Source organism: Micromys minutus (genome assembly GCF_963924665.1).
Source record: "Micromys minutus genome assembly, chromosome: 2".
Classification (NCBI taxonomy): Eukaryota; Metazoa; Chordata; class Mammalia; order Rodentia; family Muridae; genus Micromys; species Micromys minutus.
Window position 1 is genome coordinate 19495757 of NC_137971.1, and position 18968 is coordinate 19514724.

The window sequence follows — 18968 nt, forward strand, 5'->3', positions numbered from 1 at the left end:
CAGCTTCTCCAGCCACTTTGCCTCCTTTAACTTTCCCTTCAGTGACTTCAGCCAACACCAGGAATCAGCCAACATCACTCCCCAAGGCTGTGACTGCCCTGGCCCACTGCTAAACACCAGTGCATGTCCCATTTACTAAGCAGGATTACAAAGTTTGTTTTTAGGGCTGGTGAAACGACTCCGTGGACAAAAGGGTTTGCTCTAAATCCTGACAACTCAAGTTCCATTCTCAGAGCTCCCATAAAGATGGGGGAGGGGAGAGAACTGATTCCATAAAGCTGTCCTCTGGCCTCAACGTGCATGCCCTGGTGTGTGCATGCCTCTCCAACATGTGCACATAATACACATACAATACAAAAACAATAAGTGAAACAAATCTAAACATTTTAAAAGGAAAGAATACCTTTACAATTGATCTCTTTTATATATTTCTGCATTTTATATGTACTAACTTTAAAAATATATTTGAGGAAGAGAATAATAAAAAATGTGATGTTGACCTCTGTCCTGTAAGTGTATGTACCTATCTGTGCTTGCTCATCTCCTACACACGTGCACACATTTATACAAATATGTGCTTACACTTCATACATATGCATACACAAATTTCTCTCAATTGCTTCATGAAGAGTCCCTCTCTCCTTCTTTTCTTCCTTCTTTTATTTTCTTTTAAAATTTGGAGAGTGGGTCTCTCTTCATAGTCTAGACTGGCCTAATACTCATTATCTAGCTCCAGGCAGGCCTTGCATGGAGGTTCTTCCTTTCTAGCTTCCTGAGTACTAGGGTTAAAGGTCCAAGCCTCCATGTCTAGATACAGGTTTCTAATTTTTATTTCTGGAAAGCATTCTTATTGTAGATCACTCATCTCTTCCTGAGATGCCCTTACCTTATGAGCCAGGATGCCAAAGTCAAACAGCACCTCCTGTTGACAGCTCCCTGAATTGCAGGGTAAAGCTCTAGCAAGGTCAGCTAAGTGGAGATGATGTGTGTGTATGTGTGGGTGCATGTGTGTATATGGTATGTGTATATGGTGTGTGTATATATGTGTGTGTGTGTGGTGTGTGTATATGTATGTATGTATGTATGTGTGTATGTGTGTATGTGTGTATATGGTCTGTGTGTGTATGTACATGTGTGTGTCTATGTGTGTATGTGTGTATGTATGTATGTATGAATATGGTGTGTGTGTATGGTGTTGTGTGTGTGTATATGTGTATATGGTATGTGTGTGTGTGTCTCTGTGTGTGTATGTAGGAATATGGTGTGTGTGTGTGTGTGTGTGTGTGTGTATGGTGTGTGTGTCTCTCTGTGTGTATGTATGAATGTGTGTGTGTCTCTCTGTGTGTGTGTGTGTGTGTATGTACGAATGTGGTGTGTGTGTGTGCCATTGTGCACATGGGAGGCTCAGAGAACAACTTGTGGAAACTGACTTTCTCATTCCACAGAGTGGGTCCTGCAGTTTGGGCTCAGGACACAGGACTTGATGGCACATGCCTTCACCAACGCACTATCTTGCTCACTTACTTTTTTAGTTTTACCAGGAGTCTGTATTTCTCAGCACAGTGCCACACTTCCTATTAAACTTATTCCAGGGTATCTAATTCTTTTTGTTCTTTTAAATAACTATATCTATCATAAGTCAGAGTTTTTGTTACATTACATTCAACTTTATATTTGTGACATGGTCACTAACCATAGGCAACAGCTTAAATTTAAATTAATTAAAGCAAAAATAAGATTTAAAATTTAGTTTCTCCTTCATATTAACCACATCCCAAGTGTCCACAGAGAGTTAGTGGGTACCACACTGAAGCTCAGGTACTGAACCCCTTTCAAAGTGCTACAGGTTTCTATTATGCAGCTGCCTGGTGTGTTACTGTTGATATGTTAACTTTGAAGCAGTTATTTCAACTTATCTCTTGGATTTTCCACGAAGGCAGTTGCTTTTGATCAAACTTGATTGTTTTCCCCTGAAACACTATGAGACAGTCTCCTTCCTGTCAATGAAAGAACAGCTGACAACTACGTGCCAGAAAGGTTACCGGTCCCCACTGTGCCGTGACAGTCATTACTAATCAATCACGGCACTTCTGCGATTTCCCGAGTTATTGAAACCCCCTTTCCGTGTCCTGCTCTTCTCCATGGAGTCACGGTTTAACGACAGCAGATTAGAGAGAAAACTGAAGGACACACTGTGGCAGGAGCTTGGGATTGCCGAATCTCCACTGAACACCACTGTCTGGACCCCAGATGATTCTGGAGGAGATGCCTTTCTTAGTTGTGGGCAGGAAGCTACTTGGACTGTCTCGGGTGACATGTCTGTGGGATCAGTCTTTGGATGGAATCTGTAGGACCGGAGGGAAGAATTAGGGATTGAGATTCTATCACAGGAAACCCATGGAGGCCACGGGGAGGGAAATATGACTGACTGCGGCAGGGACACTGGATGGAACCCATTGTTTGACACCACATCTGCCCATTGTGTGATGTCCCAAAGCCAGCCCTGGACCCTCTTGTGGCTGACTAGGGTAAGATCTACCCTGTTCCGGGCATTTGTAAAAGACAATGTTCCAGATGGAAAGGGGGTCCCACCTAACTCAGTCTGACCATATATCACTACTCATGTAGACAGTGCTGAGGATTTTGAGGTCTACAGGACAGAGATACCTTGTCATATTTGCTCAGTGGGTCCAGGTACTGGCTTTGTGTTCAACACTTGCTCGCACCAACTCACTGGATGCTCACAGCAACCCTGGACAGAAGCAACACCACTGTTTATATCCCCATCTGAGAGATGAAACTCAGACTGAGAGCGTCTAAGTTGTGTGCCTGGTCCCTCAAAGGCAGTGTCTGTGTGACTGTTCCATACGTGGTGCTTCTGGCTTAGTTTCCTTAGTGTGGGAAGTGGTCTTTCACAGACGGTGTGTGTGTGCATAAAACCAGAGCCTCAAGACATTTAGAACCTTGCATTGGGGGAAGTTGAATAGATCCAAATGCTGAGGGGGTTGTGAGGCCAAGGGATGAGGCTGGAGAGTGACCAGGACTGGAGTCAGCTCTGCTCCTTGCTGGCCATGTAACCCTGAGTACGATTTTCTTTGCTGGGATGCCATTTTCTGGTTTATAAGAGGGTACATAATCAGTATGGGAATATCTATATAAAAAAAGGGGGAATGCACTTCACTGGTAAGTCTAAAGCATAAACACCCTAATGCTAACGGGCCCCGTGATTGCCAGCCTCATCTGCCTGAAGTCTGGCAAGCACAGGTCCAGCTACAGCAACGTGGAGTCAGGAAGGGCTGTGTCGGGGTGGGGAGAGTTGTAGCTGGCAGGGTCTTCAGGATAGAAGGTGAAGAGGGGACTCAGTGAGAATGGGGGTGGCCCTGTGGGTCGCCGAGTACTCACCGTACCCTTTCCTGTGTTGCTGTTTGCAAACCTCATCTCAACTATTTCTTACACTACCCTGAAGTCCAGTTCCAACTTTATCTCCAGATGAGGATGCCAGCCAAGTGATTTGCCAAATGTGACCACAGCGGTGCCCCCTGGTGGGACAGAACTGCTTATCTCATTACCATAGTGCAAAGAGAAAAGGGTGGAGGGTCTGGGCCCATTCTCCCAGTCTCATGGCTCCAGTACCTCCCAGCGGGGTACATCGAGGTCCACATACATGGCTCTGTGTGGATATACCTCCAACGTAGAATTAGACAGCATCCTATGGGCCATTTCTGTGTTCTACAACATCTCTGCTCAAGATGCCACGTGCTGGACTTGGCTGTCTAGAACATTGTTTGTCCTCAGAGAAGGAACCTGCAGAATGGGGGGAGGGGTCGTTCACAGGGAAGGGCAGCGGATACTTCGAGCAATAATGTAGGTGATTATTGTGTCTTTTTGTCTATATTCTGGGGACAGAAGAAGAGAGAAACAGCCACCTCTACAGGATGGATTACCTGTGGTTGCCTGGGGCTAGGGTGAGATGGCCAAGCCTCTGGGTTCCCATGGTGGTTGGCCCAGAGACTATGGCTTTAGTACCATTATCTCCGAGCCTGCAGGAGAAATTGGATTGCCAGCTCTGTCTTTCCTAGGATTTGCTCCCCGCGCCTGACAACTTCTGGAGGGTTAGTTAGCAAATCCCCTTTTCTGATCCCCAGGCTTAGTTGACCCACTGTGCTTTCTCTTGCTAGCTGTCTTCTGGGGAGATATTGCCTTGGATGAGGATGACCTCAAGTTATTTCACATTGACAAGGCTGAAGACTGGAACAAGCCATCCATGGAGAAAATGGGGCACGACACTGGCAAGTATTGGCTCCCCCGTCTGCTTGGGTCCCAGTGGGCTGCTTAAGGGCTCCACTAGGAATCTTTGATATCTCTGATATGTAGGTGCAGAGACCTCTGTGGAAGACCTGGAGGGACCATACCACCTCCTCTGATGAAGGCATGGATCTGGGACATTAAATTTAGCCCCTCCCACTTTCTCTCCTCTCTCACTGTGTATGTATGCATGTATGCATGTGTGTATGTGTAGCATGTACTTGTTCACACCTATGCTCATGTGTGTGCATGTGTGCGGAGGTTAGAAGTCAATGGCAGGTGTCTACCTAGCTCATTTTTGTAAGGTGGAGAGTCCCCACTGAACCTGGGGTTCTTCAATTTTTCTATGAAACAGAATTAAGTTGTGATCACTGGAGGATAGCCCTGTGGGCAAACTCCTTTAGGTAGATGTCTGGAAAAATAGCTGGGGAAGATGACAAAGATGTCTTTCCTGTCTACCCTAATGAGCCTGGGCTTAACCTGTGTACAACAGGAGTCCTCTCTGAAAGGTCTCAACAAGACTATAGTTCGATAAGTATGGACTTGGCCATTCCTTGGTGGAGAGGCCCAACCCTCTACTTCCTGTAGCTCATTAGCCACTATGAGGATGCTGAAGTACAGCTGAGGATGTAAACAACTGGTCACACTGCTTGCTGGAGTGATATCATGGGTGTATCCCTAATGATGTACTTGGTGATGTTAGGAATATCCCTGAAAACCAGAGAGAGGAGGAGGAGATATGTCCAGAGTCAGAGGCTCTGAGGTTATCTGAGGAGAATGAGCAGCTAGTGGGATGCTCCCCACAGGGGCTGTCAGATAAACAGCCAGTGTTGTCAGTAGGTCATGGGACCATTGCTGGTGTCTGGGGACATACCAGACTTCCTCTGTGGTGTCTGAGTCTATGAACAACATTACAATTTGTGTGGCCTCTTCTGTGTGGTTTGAAGAACCGACTAGGGGTTCGAATGAAGAATTATTTTTTATAACAGCGTATCCACTGACTCAGCTGTGCTCCGGCATAACAAGCCATCTTTTCATGATTTCCCTCAACGCCCAATCTCCCTTTTCCTCAGCGCTTCTCAGGATTCTGGAGAAGGCGCTCCAATGAATTTGTGCTTAAAGTGGTTCTCAAGCTTCATCCACATCGTCACTTAAAACTAGTGAACACTGGTATCTTGCACACTCACTGGGACGACCTTTACACTCTGATGCTCATGGAATCTCCCTCATCCTGGAACATCACTAATCTGACCTCCATCACCCTCACCCTGCTTTTGTCTGTGCAGGCCACAGTTCTTCTGTATCTTGGACCAGCCTGCACTATACAAAATTCACCCACAGTGTTGATAAACTAGTTTATCCCTTTTCAGGACTGTGAGCTGTTCTGCTGCATCTTCTGATTGACAGGTGTTTGGGAAGCTCCTGGTCTCCTGCTTCAGTAAATGTGATAATGGCAGGATGGATTGCCTTAAGCATCCATTACCCTTGGGAAGCTGCCCTGTGCGGAACGGTAGGGTACCGGGTTCAAGTCGATATTATCAAATCACTTTCCAAAGAGGTTATGCCAATCCACACTCCAGATGTGAACACACTTTCTTAGAAAGTAGGAGTGGTACCCATGCAGAGTCTGTTACCAGCTTTGCATCTTGAGCTCCTTAGCATGGGTCTCTGGTACCCTCTGGCCCATACAACAGGCCCATGTGCCATCCGGAATTCACACGGTCACCCCATCAGGTCCCTTTCACTGCTCCTAAGGCACTTGCTATGGCATAGCAGTTTTGAGGGAAAGGCTGCAGAGAGACCAGGCACTGGTCAGACAACAGTGCCATGCATAGCTGCTAGCGAGCTTACTGAGGATGCTGTGGTGAAGGAATGTCCAGTGGTTTCCCCTTTCTCATAAAGCTTGCTCAGGGTAGATGTGAGACTGGGATGCCTCCCTGCTCTGTCCTTATTGTGTGAGCTAACGGAGGACAGATCCTACATCAGCTTTGGGTTCCTCAGAGGCGGGCCAGTGCCTTGGACCTAGAAGGTGCTGACCAGTGTTGCTGGGGACAGGAAGACAGTGGCAATGGAAGTTGCAGACTCTGACCTTCTCCAGGAGGTCACATATGCCAATGGGGCTTTGGTTTCAGAAGGGATGCTATGAGCACTGATCTCAGTCACAGGCTTACACTAAATCTGGGCTGAATCCCAGAGGTAAACCTCAGTTTTTTCATCTGCCAAATGGGAATAGAAATAATTCTTGCCTCAGAGTAAGATCATGAGGTGTCAGGAAAGAATAAATGTGATATGTCTGGAACCTGATAAATGTTCAATAAGGGTCGACTCTTCTTCATGTTTGCAGAGAAGATTGATGTAGGAAAGGGTTGGAATCAAAGTGAAGACCAGGGGAAATCGTCGCATGTGGAAGGGCTTGGGGTTTGGGGCATGGAGACTGGACACCAAGGCTCTGAACGCACCAGTGATGTTCATTCCTTTCTCAGCTTAGTGTGTTTTTTTCCTCAGTGTGGGTTGTGGCAAGGTGAATTTTTATTCCAATTACTTTTCTCAGAGGGTCAATTGTATTTTGTAACTATCCCGAATAGTTATTTTATTTTCAGGTTGGGAATATTTTTATTGATTTTGCTGATTAAACTGATACTGCTTGATTTTTTTTAAAGTACAAAACTCATAAGTGGATAAGGAAAATTCTGTTATCTCAGCCCAAGGGATCGCTGGCATTATTTGCTGGATTCCTTTCAGTCTTGATGTGCCATGGTTTTGTGTACAAACACACACACACACACACACACACACACACACACACACTCACACCCTATAAACATAGCAATTTTACTTCTAGAATGTTCTGGTATAATCTATATGTTTGGTAACATCCCATCATGGCTGTCCCTCACCCCATGCCCAGGCCACTAATGGCCTAAGCCCTTAGGTGTGGGTGTGAAGACAGCATCCCCTTTCATGTAATTTTTAAATGAGAATGAGGTTTCTGGAATAAAGATTGTACATAGATCTTTAAGCATCTTCTGGGTTAAGAATACATTGAAAAAGGTCACCCCTTAACTCCGTCTCTCTAGCCGAAATGCAGGGAAGGATTCAGTGTTTATTAGAGCTCACCTGGTCTCTACACTTTGGGAAGTAGTTTCCTTTCTTGGAGGCTGAGACGGGAGATGAAGTCCCCACATGGGGCAATAGGGAAAAGACCGTCACTGCAGAGCAGCCCCCAGGCCACTTCCCCAGCTTTACCCTGTGAAGCTGAAGCTACTCTCCAGGCTTCAGAACACAGGGACACATTGCTTCTAAGGTGGGCCAGCCAGCCTTTGTCTAGAGGTGTCCCGGAGCTGCTATGTTATGAGTTCACCCAGTGACAGCATCCCAGCTCCCAGTTTGCTACATCCTTCTCTGGCCATCCTGCTGCCTTTTTGTCGTCAGGAAGGAATGGAGAACGATTGCATAATGAGGAGCCGTGCTCCTGTTTAGGAGCCCACTCGGTGTTCTGCACGGGCACATAAGAGACCGTTGAAGGCTTTGAGGCTCTCAGTGGGGACTTCCATCACTGTTCACGTCGGCCACAGGTTCTTGTTGAGTCCTAATATGCTTCCCTGCCTCAGCTCTTTCCCTCTGTGTCCTGCTTACGGTCATCTTCCTGGCCATTGGAGCATTCTCTACTATTTGGAATAGTGCCCCTCCCCCATTCACATCTAATAGAACTCCAGAAAATGACTCCAGAATGGGGACTTTACAGATCCAGTTAAGAAGCTTGGGATGAGATCTTCTTGGTTTAAGGTGGACCCCTAAATTTAGTGACCAAAGGCTTTACAAGAAGAGGAGAGGATGCAGGACACAGAGAAGGAAGACATGCAGAGGTGGAGGCAGACCCTGGAGGGATGCTGCCACAGGCGGGACACAACCCCATTCCTTAGACCCCTTCAGATGCTCCTATTGCTTATCCGAAAGCTTCCCAATCCACAGTCTACAGAGAAAGACTCCCTTCCCCTTCTGTCCTCTGTCCAACCCAATGACATCGTGTCTGTCCACACCCTGAGCTTCCTCCCATCCAGCCTTCTGCTCCAGTGATTCCCTCTGCTCTAAGTAAGTCCCCATTTTACAGACAAAGAAATGAAGACCAGAGAAGGCTGGTGACTCATGCTCAGCTCCGCAACTGGGCACCTTTGTGACACCTCTTTATTGGGTACAAGAGTAGTATGATGCCACCTGGCTGACAGTGCTGTTGCAATGGCTGCTTTGGGCATATCTCTGGCTTCTCCATTTTCGGATGGGCTCGTTCCCCAGCCCTGGGAGCTAGCTGACAGCGGATGTGGCAGTGGCATTTAGATGTGTGTGGGGCCAGGAGGCAAGAGTGTATCCTTTAGGGAGAATTCCTCTGTGTGCTTTTGATTTGCTGGGAGAAGAATGGAGCTCTGAGCAGGCATGGGCCTAGCTGCTCCATGAATGGAGCTCTTGAATTAACATTGTGGAGTTCCCCCCCCCCCCCAAGCCACTAATCGGATTAGCTGTGTAGTGAAGGAAGTACTTAGCGGGAGACACACAGACACACACACAGGCGCACACACACTTTCCAACTCTCTCACATCTCTTCCGTATGCTTGGCAGGACCTGGTTGCCCTGTTTCTGAGCCCGAGTTTCCTCTTACTAACACAAGCTGGGCAGAAGCCTGTGTGGTCAATGGGCTGCCTTTTGTTTGTTTGTTTCCCCTTTCCCTGAAGGGCTGAGGAAGCTTGCTTTGAACATCTCCATCTTTGTGAACGTACCTTGAGAGTACATCTTGTGGTTATCTCTGCTAGGATAATGGATCTGAGTTCTTGATCTCTGTAGTATGAACTCTGAAAGGGGATGCGGTTTTAATTACTTACTGGCGCTGATGGAAACCGATGTTTCCCGCCGTGTTCATTCCGAGCCACTGGGCTGTGTCCATCCCCATTGAAGAGGCCAAGTAGCCTCTGACTTCCTTAACCCCTCCCATCCAGGCAGAGCATCTGCAGAACCCCAGCAGTTTGGCTTCTGGGCTCAAAGTAAATAAATGAGCAGAAGCCAGTCTAAGACATAACAGATTGTGTCCTCTCTCTGGGTGTCACCTTCGAGTCATAAAGTCTTCGGTCCCTTTGGCTTCTAGGTTGCTACTCCTGATCCTGACCACAACTTGGGGTGACAGAGGGTACCCTCATTTACTCTCTGTGTTGCCATTGCAATAGAAGGGCCAATGGAACCACATTCTTGTTTATTTCAAGACTATTTAAACTCTGGTGTTTTCAAATGTGGTCAAGGACAGACATCAGAGACTGCTGTGTACCTGAGGCATGTAGGTATCTGAATCAGATACTCTAATTCAGGGTTTCTGGGCTCTGTTTTCCAAGAAGGGAGGATCTGAAAACAGACTCAGCATATATGTGTTCTCCAACACATTCTTTTAGCCTCAGGGTCCTTGAAGAAATTAATGGATGGGGTGATTTTAAAGCAGGCCCACAATAGACCTTAAGTTCTGAGTATCAACAGCCATGGTGATACAGTCTCAGCCTATTTACACAAGATCTGCATTTTACCAGTTCTTTGTTGGGGTGGGAGCGTCTCCAGATAACACAGGTCCAGATGAAAGGTATGTACGTGGGTGGTTCCTGTGGTGTTCTGTGGAGGGTCTATGTCCTAAGTATAAGAATCCTGGGGTGACTCCTTGCTGGGACAGCTCCCAGGGTTCAGACTGTCTGCTCACACACTAGACACTGCCAAGGGCCACCTTGGACACACCTGGTTGTTGGAGATCTGCGTTGCTGGTGCCTCTGGCTTGGGAGGCTGGAGATGGTCAGAGGGCTTAGGGAGTTTTCTCATCCACATCCCTCCCACTGATCCCCAGGAGCTGGGTGGGGAAAGATCTAAATAACAGGCTCGGTCATTTTAATTTTTGAAATATGTTGCACTTGACATATTGATTGGGGAGTGGAGACTCTGATGAACATCATTGATTGGTTCTCTGAGAAAAAGGGCACACACAGAAATACACACATATATAAATGTTAGCTTAGAATGTCAAGGAGCTTAAACACTATTGATCCTTAAGTCATAAAGTTTTGGCTTACACCTTTTCATTTCTGGGTGCTTCCACACCCTTAAAAAAGATGCTCACTTGGGCCTCTGACCTTGTGGATTTGTGCTGTGGCTGGATGTGCGTAAGAGCTGGGCAGGCCCAAGTTTGCATCCCTGGCTCTGTATTGATTAGCTGTGGATTTAGACTAACTCATTTCCTATTTATAAGATGGGACACTTTATGTGTTATCATCTATACTATAACTCTTGCCTCGTGGGAGAATTAAATGAATGTAGCTCACAGAGACTTTATCCCAGAGTGGGACACAAAAAACCTGTAGTATTCCCTTTAGTTGACATTTTGCTGTTTTCTTGTCTCCTAGTCTTTCTGGTTCTTCTCTGTGTCCCAGACCCTGAGCTCCCAAGGGATTCCTTGCATCACCCTGCTATGACCCAGTGGGAATACGAAAGCCAGGCCTGTAGCAACACGTATGGGCAGGTTCTTGGATTTGATCCAACTAACATGTAGGAAGTCTCTGCTGTCCCCCAAGATAATGATATCTCTTGTTTTCTCGGGTTGAACTTTAAGGGCTGTACTTCATTGCTTCTAGAAACAACCTCGAGTGTAATCCCCAATCTGTCCCCTTGAACTGCTAAAAGCTCAGTCCCTCCATTACCCTTCTCAAAGAAAAGATGCCTTCTGCAGGCATATGAGAGAGGCTTCCCCATCCTGCACACAATTCTTGCTTCCATTTGGCATCCACTTGCATTGAGCTTGCATTTCTCCGTTGTCAGACCTCAACAGTTCTGACTTATTTAGTTTAGTCTTGGCCTTTCTTCCTTAATGCCAGTATCAGGCTGGGTGTCCAAATGATGCCTCTTGTGGACTATAGATTCTGCACATTGATTAGATCTGACCAGGGGCTCAGAACTGTATAGTGGCCTTCCTGGCTTAACCCAACCTACCATCTTCCCCAGAGGTTTGTATACTTGACTCTGTGCTGTCTAAAGGCCCTAGGAGTAAGTACAAGCTCAGCGAATCGTCTCACCCTTAGAGTGGTAGTCCAGGATTGAGCAGATCCACATTACCTTCTTGGAGTATCTGAAAATGATGTCCATTACCCACATAGGCAGCAGCTTATTTTACTGGTCCCTTCCTACAGATTCTCAGATGAAAAACATGGTCCTCAGGATATCTCTGAGACAGAGAGAACATCCAAGTTCCTGCCCATGGTCTCCAGCCTTTTCTAGACAGAAGCCATCCAGCTGGCCTCCCATGGTCAGCTGGATGGTCCCAGGAGACTTCTTTCTCTTGGAGTTACACAGCGTGGAACTTGATCTTTATGTGCTGTCCTCCACACCCTGTCCTGGGCTCTGTCATGCCGCTCTGCTGTCTCTGATGCCATGATTCGCATCGCTCTCCCTTCCCTCCCTTCCTTCACACAAGGGATGCTAAACAGGGAGCCTCCTGTCCTCAGTCCGAGTGAGCTGAAATGACAAATGATTCTTGTCATGACCATGGAGCACTGGAGGGGTGGGAGCTGGCATCAGAAGCTCCCCTCCTGTAGCAGCCACCCACCTCCCCAAAAACTGCTTTTCAGGCAGGGGTAAGCATGGGCCCAGCCTGAGATCACAGGGACCCAGGCAGACAGCACTAGGGAGGCCCTTAGCAGACATTCCAGTTCCATACTGGTAGCTGTAAAGAGAAGGGTAGAGCAGACCCTGATCCTTATAGAAAGTAGGGACTGGGGAGGATATAGAAGTGCTGGCCCAAAACAATATGACAGGGACAAGAGTCAAGACTAAAACAAAAGTCCACAAATCAAAATCAGGGGGTGAGGTAAGAGTCAAAAGAAGACAGGGCGAACTGCTCCCAAAGCTCTACTGAGGTCAGAATACCCCAGAGCCCGGACTTAGCTGAGGCTGCTGGTCAGCAGGCACAGGGACCAGGACTCTAGCATTAGAACCAATGAGACTTGGCATTGCCTCTACCCATGAAGACTTTCATTTGGTGAGATGGTTTGAAATGATAAAGAGGCATTTGATAGAGTGCACATCTGCTCTCTCGGAAGGAAGAAAGAATACAACATAAGGATTCTATCATCTCTTCCTCTGGGGCCTCAGTCAAGGCTGAGTTACACCTTGGACAGCAGCCAGCGCTCACTGAGAACTTCAAGTGTTGGGGAAAGCAAGCTCACCTTTTGAGCTGATATTTATCAGCACTACATTTGTCAGGACTGGAGCCACAGTGGGTGCTGAGCCAGGCAGCCAGGTAGCCTCAGTCTGTGTAGGGAGTCGCTGCTCTCATGGGCTGTGCGTCTTGGAGTTTGAGTCAGAATCAGATTAGTTGGGGACACTGTGACAAGCAGTGGGTAACGCCTGATAGTCTAGTCAACACGTTCCCCAGGTATGAGATACAGAATCCACTCAAGGTATCTCTAAAGAAAGAGTTTGTGCTGAGAATGTATGGAGGGTTGATTAATAATCAATGGATAATAGGTATATGAGGGATAGGAGAAATGGCTCAGTGAATAAAATTCTTGCTGCTCAAACATGAGGACCTGAGTTCAAATCCCCCAGCCGCACATGGAACCAGGAGTGGTCTTGTGCATCTGTCATCCCAGTACTTCTACTGTGAGAAGGGGGAGGGGGAGGTGTGGGGGATGGGTCAGGAGAATCCTCCAAGGATCACTGGAAACTAACCTAGAATATGCATCAGTGACCAAGAGACTTGCCTCAAATAAACTGGAAGGAGATGGCCTACAGCTAAGGCTGTCCTCTGACCTCTAAGATGTGCTGTGACATGTGTCTTCATTCACATGCACACATGCTCCTTGTATACATACTCATATATACACTTTATATGCACAAACACACACACAAGATGAAAGACAATTAATAGATAATTGATAGATAGGAGAGGAAGAGGGGCAAAGAGAGGGAAGGGCTGGGACTTGTACGGTAGAAAGAGAGGAATAAGGCTGATTTCATTTTTCAGGGACCTCAAACGCCCTTTGTCCTTGCACTTGCTCGAATATGATGATCACATGAACCTATACTGTGATCTCTCAACTTAAGTGTTTCCTACTGTGGCACCCACCTGTGTAGGGGTTCTGAGAGTAACGCATATGACAAAGATAATTACAGAAAGAATAGGCTGACAACAGGGCTGGGGACTTAGATTACAGAAATGGTGACACTGAAGATAGTGTGGTCCACGTCTGTGGCCTAAAGAAAAATGACAGAGGCAGCAAGCTCTGGAGCTGGAGTCAACAGGGATCTCCCTGCAGAGGCTTATCTTCCTTTGGAGTTAACCTAGCCTTTAGGGCCAGGCCTCATCATCCAGCCCAACAGGCTATCATCTGCAATGTCATTCTTCATGCAAAACTATGAGTTCCTTTCCTCTCCTTTAACTGTAAATATGCTGTTTGTGCTGATGGTATTCTTAACTTAAATAGTAGCTGATTTCATAAGCAGAATAAAGCAAAATAACCCTGCTAAAGGTATTTTATTTATGTAGTCCCTCGATAAATATGTCTAGTATCAGTGGTATAGCAAGGGGAAAAGTTCTCTTTGACTGAAAAGAATGCTGATGTAAATCTTTTTGTGTGTGTGAAAATGAAGGATTATTCCTTCTTCTTCTTCTTCTTCTTCTTCTTCTTCTTCTTCTTCTTATTATTATTATTATTATTATTATTATTATTATTATTATTATTATTTTGGTTTGGTTTTGATATAGGGTCTAACTGTGTAGCCAAACTGGTCTTCAAATTGCCATCCCCCTGATTCAGTGCTAGGTTCCAGGTACCACCATGCTAAGCATTCTGCCTTTCTGAAACTTTCTCTGTTGGTATTTCTTGCCTCACTTCAGTGTAGTCCTGGGAGTTTGAGTCTTTCTCTTTTCCTCTCTCAGGTTAGTTGTTTGTGTGACCAGTGGAAACTGCCCATTGGGCATATATACCTGCCGATCTAGCGTGTTCTTCTGGGCACAATGACGGGTGAAACAGGCTTTTGACAAAATCAGTGTCACAGCCTTGGAGTTCCCTGTGATAGAGCAGGCTTCAGGGACATCTGAGGTTTTTATCTACATAGTGGATAGATAGAGTCCTCCTGAGAGCCAGGAGTGAGTCCTTTGGATTTTTTTGTTGTTTTGTTTTTTGTTTGTTAGTTTTGATTTTTGTTGTTGTGTTTTTTATTCTGGGAAGCTCCTTGAACACTGTGAGGACTGGCCACGTGGCCTCTGCTGCTCATGGTATAGACGGGCTCACAATGATATCTGTGGTTTGCCTTCATTTGATGCTTCCCAGAACTTCTGTTTAAATTGCATCTGATATGGAACCTAATAAAAACAGTCCGGAGGGCTCCCAGAGGTCGGAGCATGTGACCGTGGGATAGCTTTGTTCCTTCTTAGAAAACTACATCAATGAGCCAGACGGAAGAGCCAAAGAAAGCCCAGACTGCTTCCCACAAATAGACAGGAACGAAGCCCCCGAGACTGAGGGGGTTGGGGCATTGCTTTGGGTAGTAGGCGGGTCTTCTGGTGTAGGTCTGGGATGAGGCTTTTGGCCTGCTTACTCCAGGATGACTCACTGGATGACCTGGACCAACCTGTGGTTCTTAGAGGACTCCCTATACCAAGGTTGGTATGTCATCATTTCTCTGGTTTCCAAGGAGATCCAGAGAGAAGGTGACAATGTTGCTGTAAGGCAGCCACACTCAGTCATCTGGCCATCTTGCTTCTCCAGTCGTCTTTAACAGTGCTTGCTTGTCTACAGATAGCCAGGAAAGGGCCTGACTTTGCTTCTATGCCCTGTGCTCTCTAACACCCTTTCCTTCCCAGGCTTCAGAGACGATAGCCCAGGGCCTTGCTTCCGGCCCGCCATCAACATCGCCTACAGGCATGACTGTCCCCTCCACCCTCCAGTCCAGAGGTCCCAAGCTGTCAGACCCCCCCCCCCCAGCCAAATCTGGTCTGCAGATGTGTGTTGTTTGTTTTGTAGTGCTTACATTTTTAAAAATTTACTGCCAACATTTAAAAATCAGATTTCTCATGAAAACCCAGAGCTCTGGCTTGTCCTGAGGAGCAGGAAGATCCAGTCACACTAGCCCAGAGTCCACATGGCAACAATCAGTGGGTTGCATAACGGTGGCCGAGCTCAGCAGGGCCAGGTTCTTGCGAGTTGCCACAGTCCCATCATTTCAGAATCCTCTTTTGTCACCTTCACGTGTCACCTACCTGGTCGCTGGCCTTACTCACTTGAGCTTGCACATTGACCCAGCAAGGAAGAGGCACCATCTTGGGCCCTAATGCAAATCCTATAGTGCTGGGAAGCTCCCTTCTCTCCTCTTCCTTAAGGTAGGATCCTAGAACTTCAGCTATTACCTGGCTGCCTGAGGGAAGGTTTGAATCTGGGGCCTCTTTTCTTCCTTCTGTTGAATATTTGGGCACCCGCTCGCTACATAGCATGCTACCTCCTGAGCTCTGGATGACAGAGGGACACATTCAGTAGTTTGCCTGAAGGGCTTGTGGCCTTGCATACAAGTTGGCATCAGTGGTCTCAATGACTCCATGGGAGGGTGACTGTGACTATGCACCAATGTCTGTAACATTTTCCGACATGCCAGTACCCAGAGTGTCACTTATGGTAACCTCTACCTTCTTATGTCTCTGTCTCTGTTTGTCTGTTCATGTCTGTCCATCCATCTGTCTGTCCATCCACCCATCAATCCATCCATCATCCATTCATCTATCCTTCTGTCCATCTGTCCATCCGTCTATCTGTCCTCCGTCTATCTGTCCTCCATCTATCCATCCATCCATCCGTCTGCCTGTCTCTGTCTGTCTATCTGTCTTTCTCTGTATCTTGTGGACATGTGCACTATGTAGTTCAGGATGGTCTTGAACCTGAGATGCTCCTACCTGAGAGATGGCTTAGGTCCATTTTCTTTCTCAAATTCTTTGATTTCCTGAACTCTTGCTACTCTTGCCTTGATTTAGCGCGTGGAGCTTGCCCTGTGAGATATTTGTAAATCTTTCTTGGGCATCTCTGCAAAGAGCATGGGATAACATTTCTCTACAGCTTCTCCTTAGCTCTGGCTGAGCAATCCTGGCCCCTGCCTGTTCATAGTCCTTTCTGCTCCTTCAAGTTCACACTCAGGGTTCAGTTCAGGATTTAATCCCAGCCAGTACACACATTGGCTTAGCTGTATATTTGTCCATGCAGGAACATTTCCTACTTCTGTATTTAAGCATGCATTACGGATGTGTTGTCACTTGAAAGCAGACAGTATAGATATTACAGGACAGGACTGGACACTGCTCAAGGGCTCACACTGCAGCATCTGTCTATGGGGAAACTTTACTCTTGGATATATTACCTAGCATAGACTTTGCTCACCACTCTAGGTGGCCTGTGCACATGAGCAGTGTATCACCATCCAATACTGTCACCACCCTGCAGGAGCAGGGCGGCCTGAGCAATGACTACTCAAGTTCTAGCAGCTTCTATTGAGTAGGTGTCCGGCCTGTTCCCTGTTTCCAACACACAGCTCTGAGCTCCTCCAGCTCCCAAAAGAGAGATCAGCATCTTCTCTTCCTTTCTTTGTGGATTCTGTGTTCTTATGTTTTCTTATTGCCTCCTGTTCCCTGGGTCGGCTCCCACAGGGTCAGTATCTGTATTCCATGTATTACTTTTAGCTAATCTGGAGTCTCTGCTTCTCACTGGTGATTTTGCCATTTAGTGTGGTGCCCAGTCATGGTACTGAAGGGCTGCCAGCATCTCCTAATCCCAAGGTTTCAATGGACCTTGTAGAGAGACCCAGGACTGATACTGAGAACTCAGTTACACGACCACTAGCTGAGAAGTCAGTGCCGGTGAATGTGTATGAGATGCTAATAAGGTGTCTCTGAGCAGAAACACACATGGAATTATAGACACCATTGGTTGGAAACTCGAATGGTATAGCATCCAAAATACTTCGTGCTGTGTTACATGTAGCTGGCAGTGCCATGCTGTGCACAAGAGAGTGTTTCACTTCCCTAGGAATTGGACTAGGGCCTCACTAGCTTCGCACTCACAGCCATGTTAAAGAACATCATTGCGAGTAATGAAGATGGACTAGAACTGCTTTCTGAAGACCAAGCAGCACCTAGCTACACATTCCACATTGCTCCAATGTTCCCTCCTCCTCTGCTAGACCACCAGGGAGCAATGAGACAAGAGCTATGTACAAGCACACCCAGCTCTCTAAGCAGCAGTTGGTGTCTGCAGACCATGTCTCACTGAGCTTTCAGCTAAAGGGGGGGGGGGAGAGACAGTAATTGCTTTTACCCCAGATGCAATGTTGAGATGACACATGTAAACATGTGTCTACTTGAGCTAGACACTATGCTTATATGTTTGCGTATGTGAATGGTTTATTTGTAGGTATGTATATGCATGTGCCTGTATGTCTCTATATTCACCACACGTGTGCAGGTACCCACAGAAGCCAGGGCATTGGATCCTCTGGAACTGGAGTTACAGGTTGTTGGGAGCTGCTTGACATGGTTGCTTGAAACTGAATGCTGGTCCTCCCCAAGAGCAACACGTGCTGTTAACCACTGAGCTAGCTTTCAAGCCTCTGGACACACTTGCTGGGAATGTGCTGTAACCATGTGGTTGGAGGGATCCAAGCTGTTCTCTTGGTCCTCAAGGGGTGGACAGCTTTGTAGGATTGGCACACTGACAAACTTTCTCACAGAGCAGAGGACACCATCAGTGGGTAGGAACACTTGGTTTATAAACTCAAAGACTTGAGTTTTGATCCCCAGTACCCACATAAAAAGACTGGTATGTGGACACAGGTAGATTCTGAAAACTTGCTGGTCAGCCAACCTGGCCAAAATGTTAAGTTCTAGATCAGTCAGAGACCCTGTTTCAAGGCTAACGAGACAGAGAGGAACAGAGGCAGATGCCGTTCTCTGACCTTCATATGCTCACACATAGGAGTGCATGCCCCACTTTTATATGTTTGAGGTACTGTGGGAGTTTGTTAAATTTGGGGTGTAGGTTGACGAGTGTAGAACAGTGAATGAAGCATGGAGAAGGGGCATGCATGGCTTCCTGAAAGAGGCTAAGGGAGGTGGGGGGCTAGGGAGTTTTGATTGGAGGTGTAAGGGGGATGACATCATAGGAGGAAGCAAGCCCAAACACACTCATGGAGGAGGAAGCTGGACCATGAGATGGGATAGCACAGGAGGCTGTGGGCATGAGGATGGAGAGGTGAGTTGGATAGATGGGTGGGATCAGACTGGTCTAAGGCTACCCCAATCCCATAGCAATGCCTGGATGGTCTGAATCCCTCCTTTCTTCTTCCCATTTCAACCTGCCTTTCCTTCAGGCTCCACCAGCCCTTCTCAGGAAGCCCATGGATGCCCACACATCTGCCAGTGTAGCCTGCGTTAGCCTTGTTCATTCCTGGTGTGCTATGGTTCTTGCTGCCCTCTTCCTGTCTTCCTACCAGTCACGAGGTCCTTGGGACTAATTTCCTCACTGCTGTTGCCCCAGCCAGTCCTTAATTCATAAATGACTCTCAGAAGCTTCCGGAAGTCAATATAATGAACATCTTCCCAGCAAAGGACC

At 46.9% G+C, this 18968-nt stretch overlaps 1 protein-coding gene across 1 annotated transcript in view; it reads left to right on the plus strand.

Moving 5' to 3' along the window:
* Nucleotides 1-18968, plus strand: part of TLL2 (tolloid like 2) — a gene marked incomplete at both ends in the record, with an annotated part of 112031 nt that overhangs the window by 17827 nt on the left and 75236 nt on the right. Inside the window, one exon of the mRNA XM_080910729.1 lies at nt 4179-4289. Coding sequence (XP_080766855.1) covers nt 4179-4289 — 111 coding nt within the window. The remainder of the gene's footprint in view (nt 1-4178; nt 4290-18968) is intronic.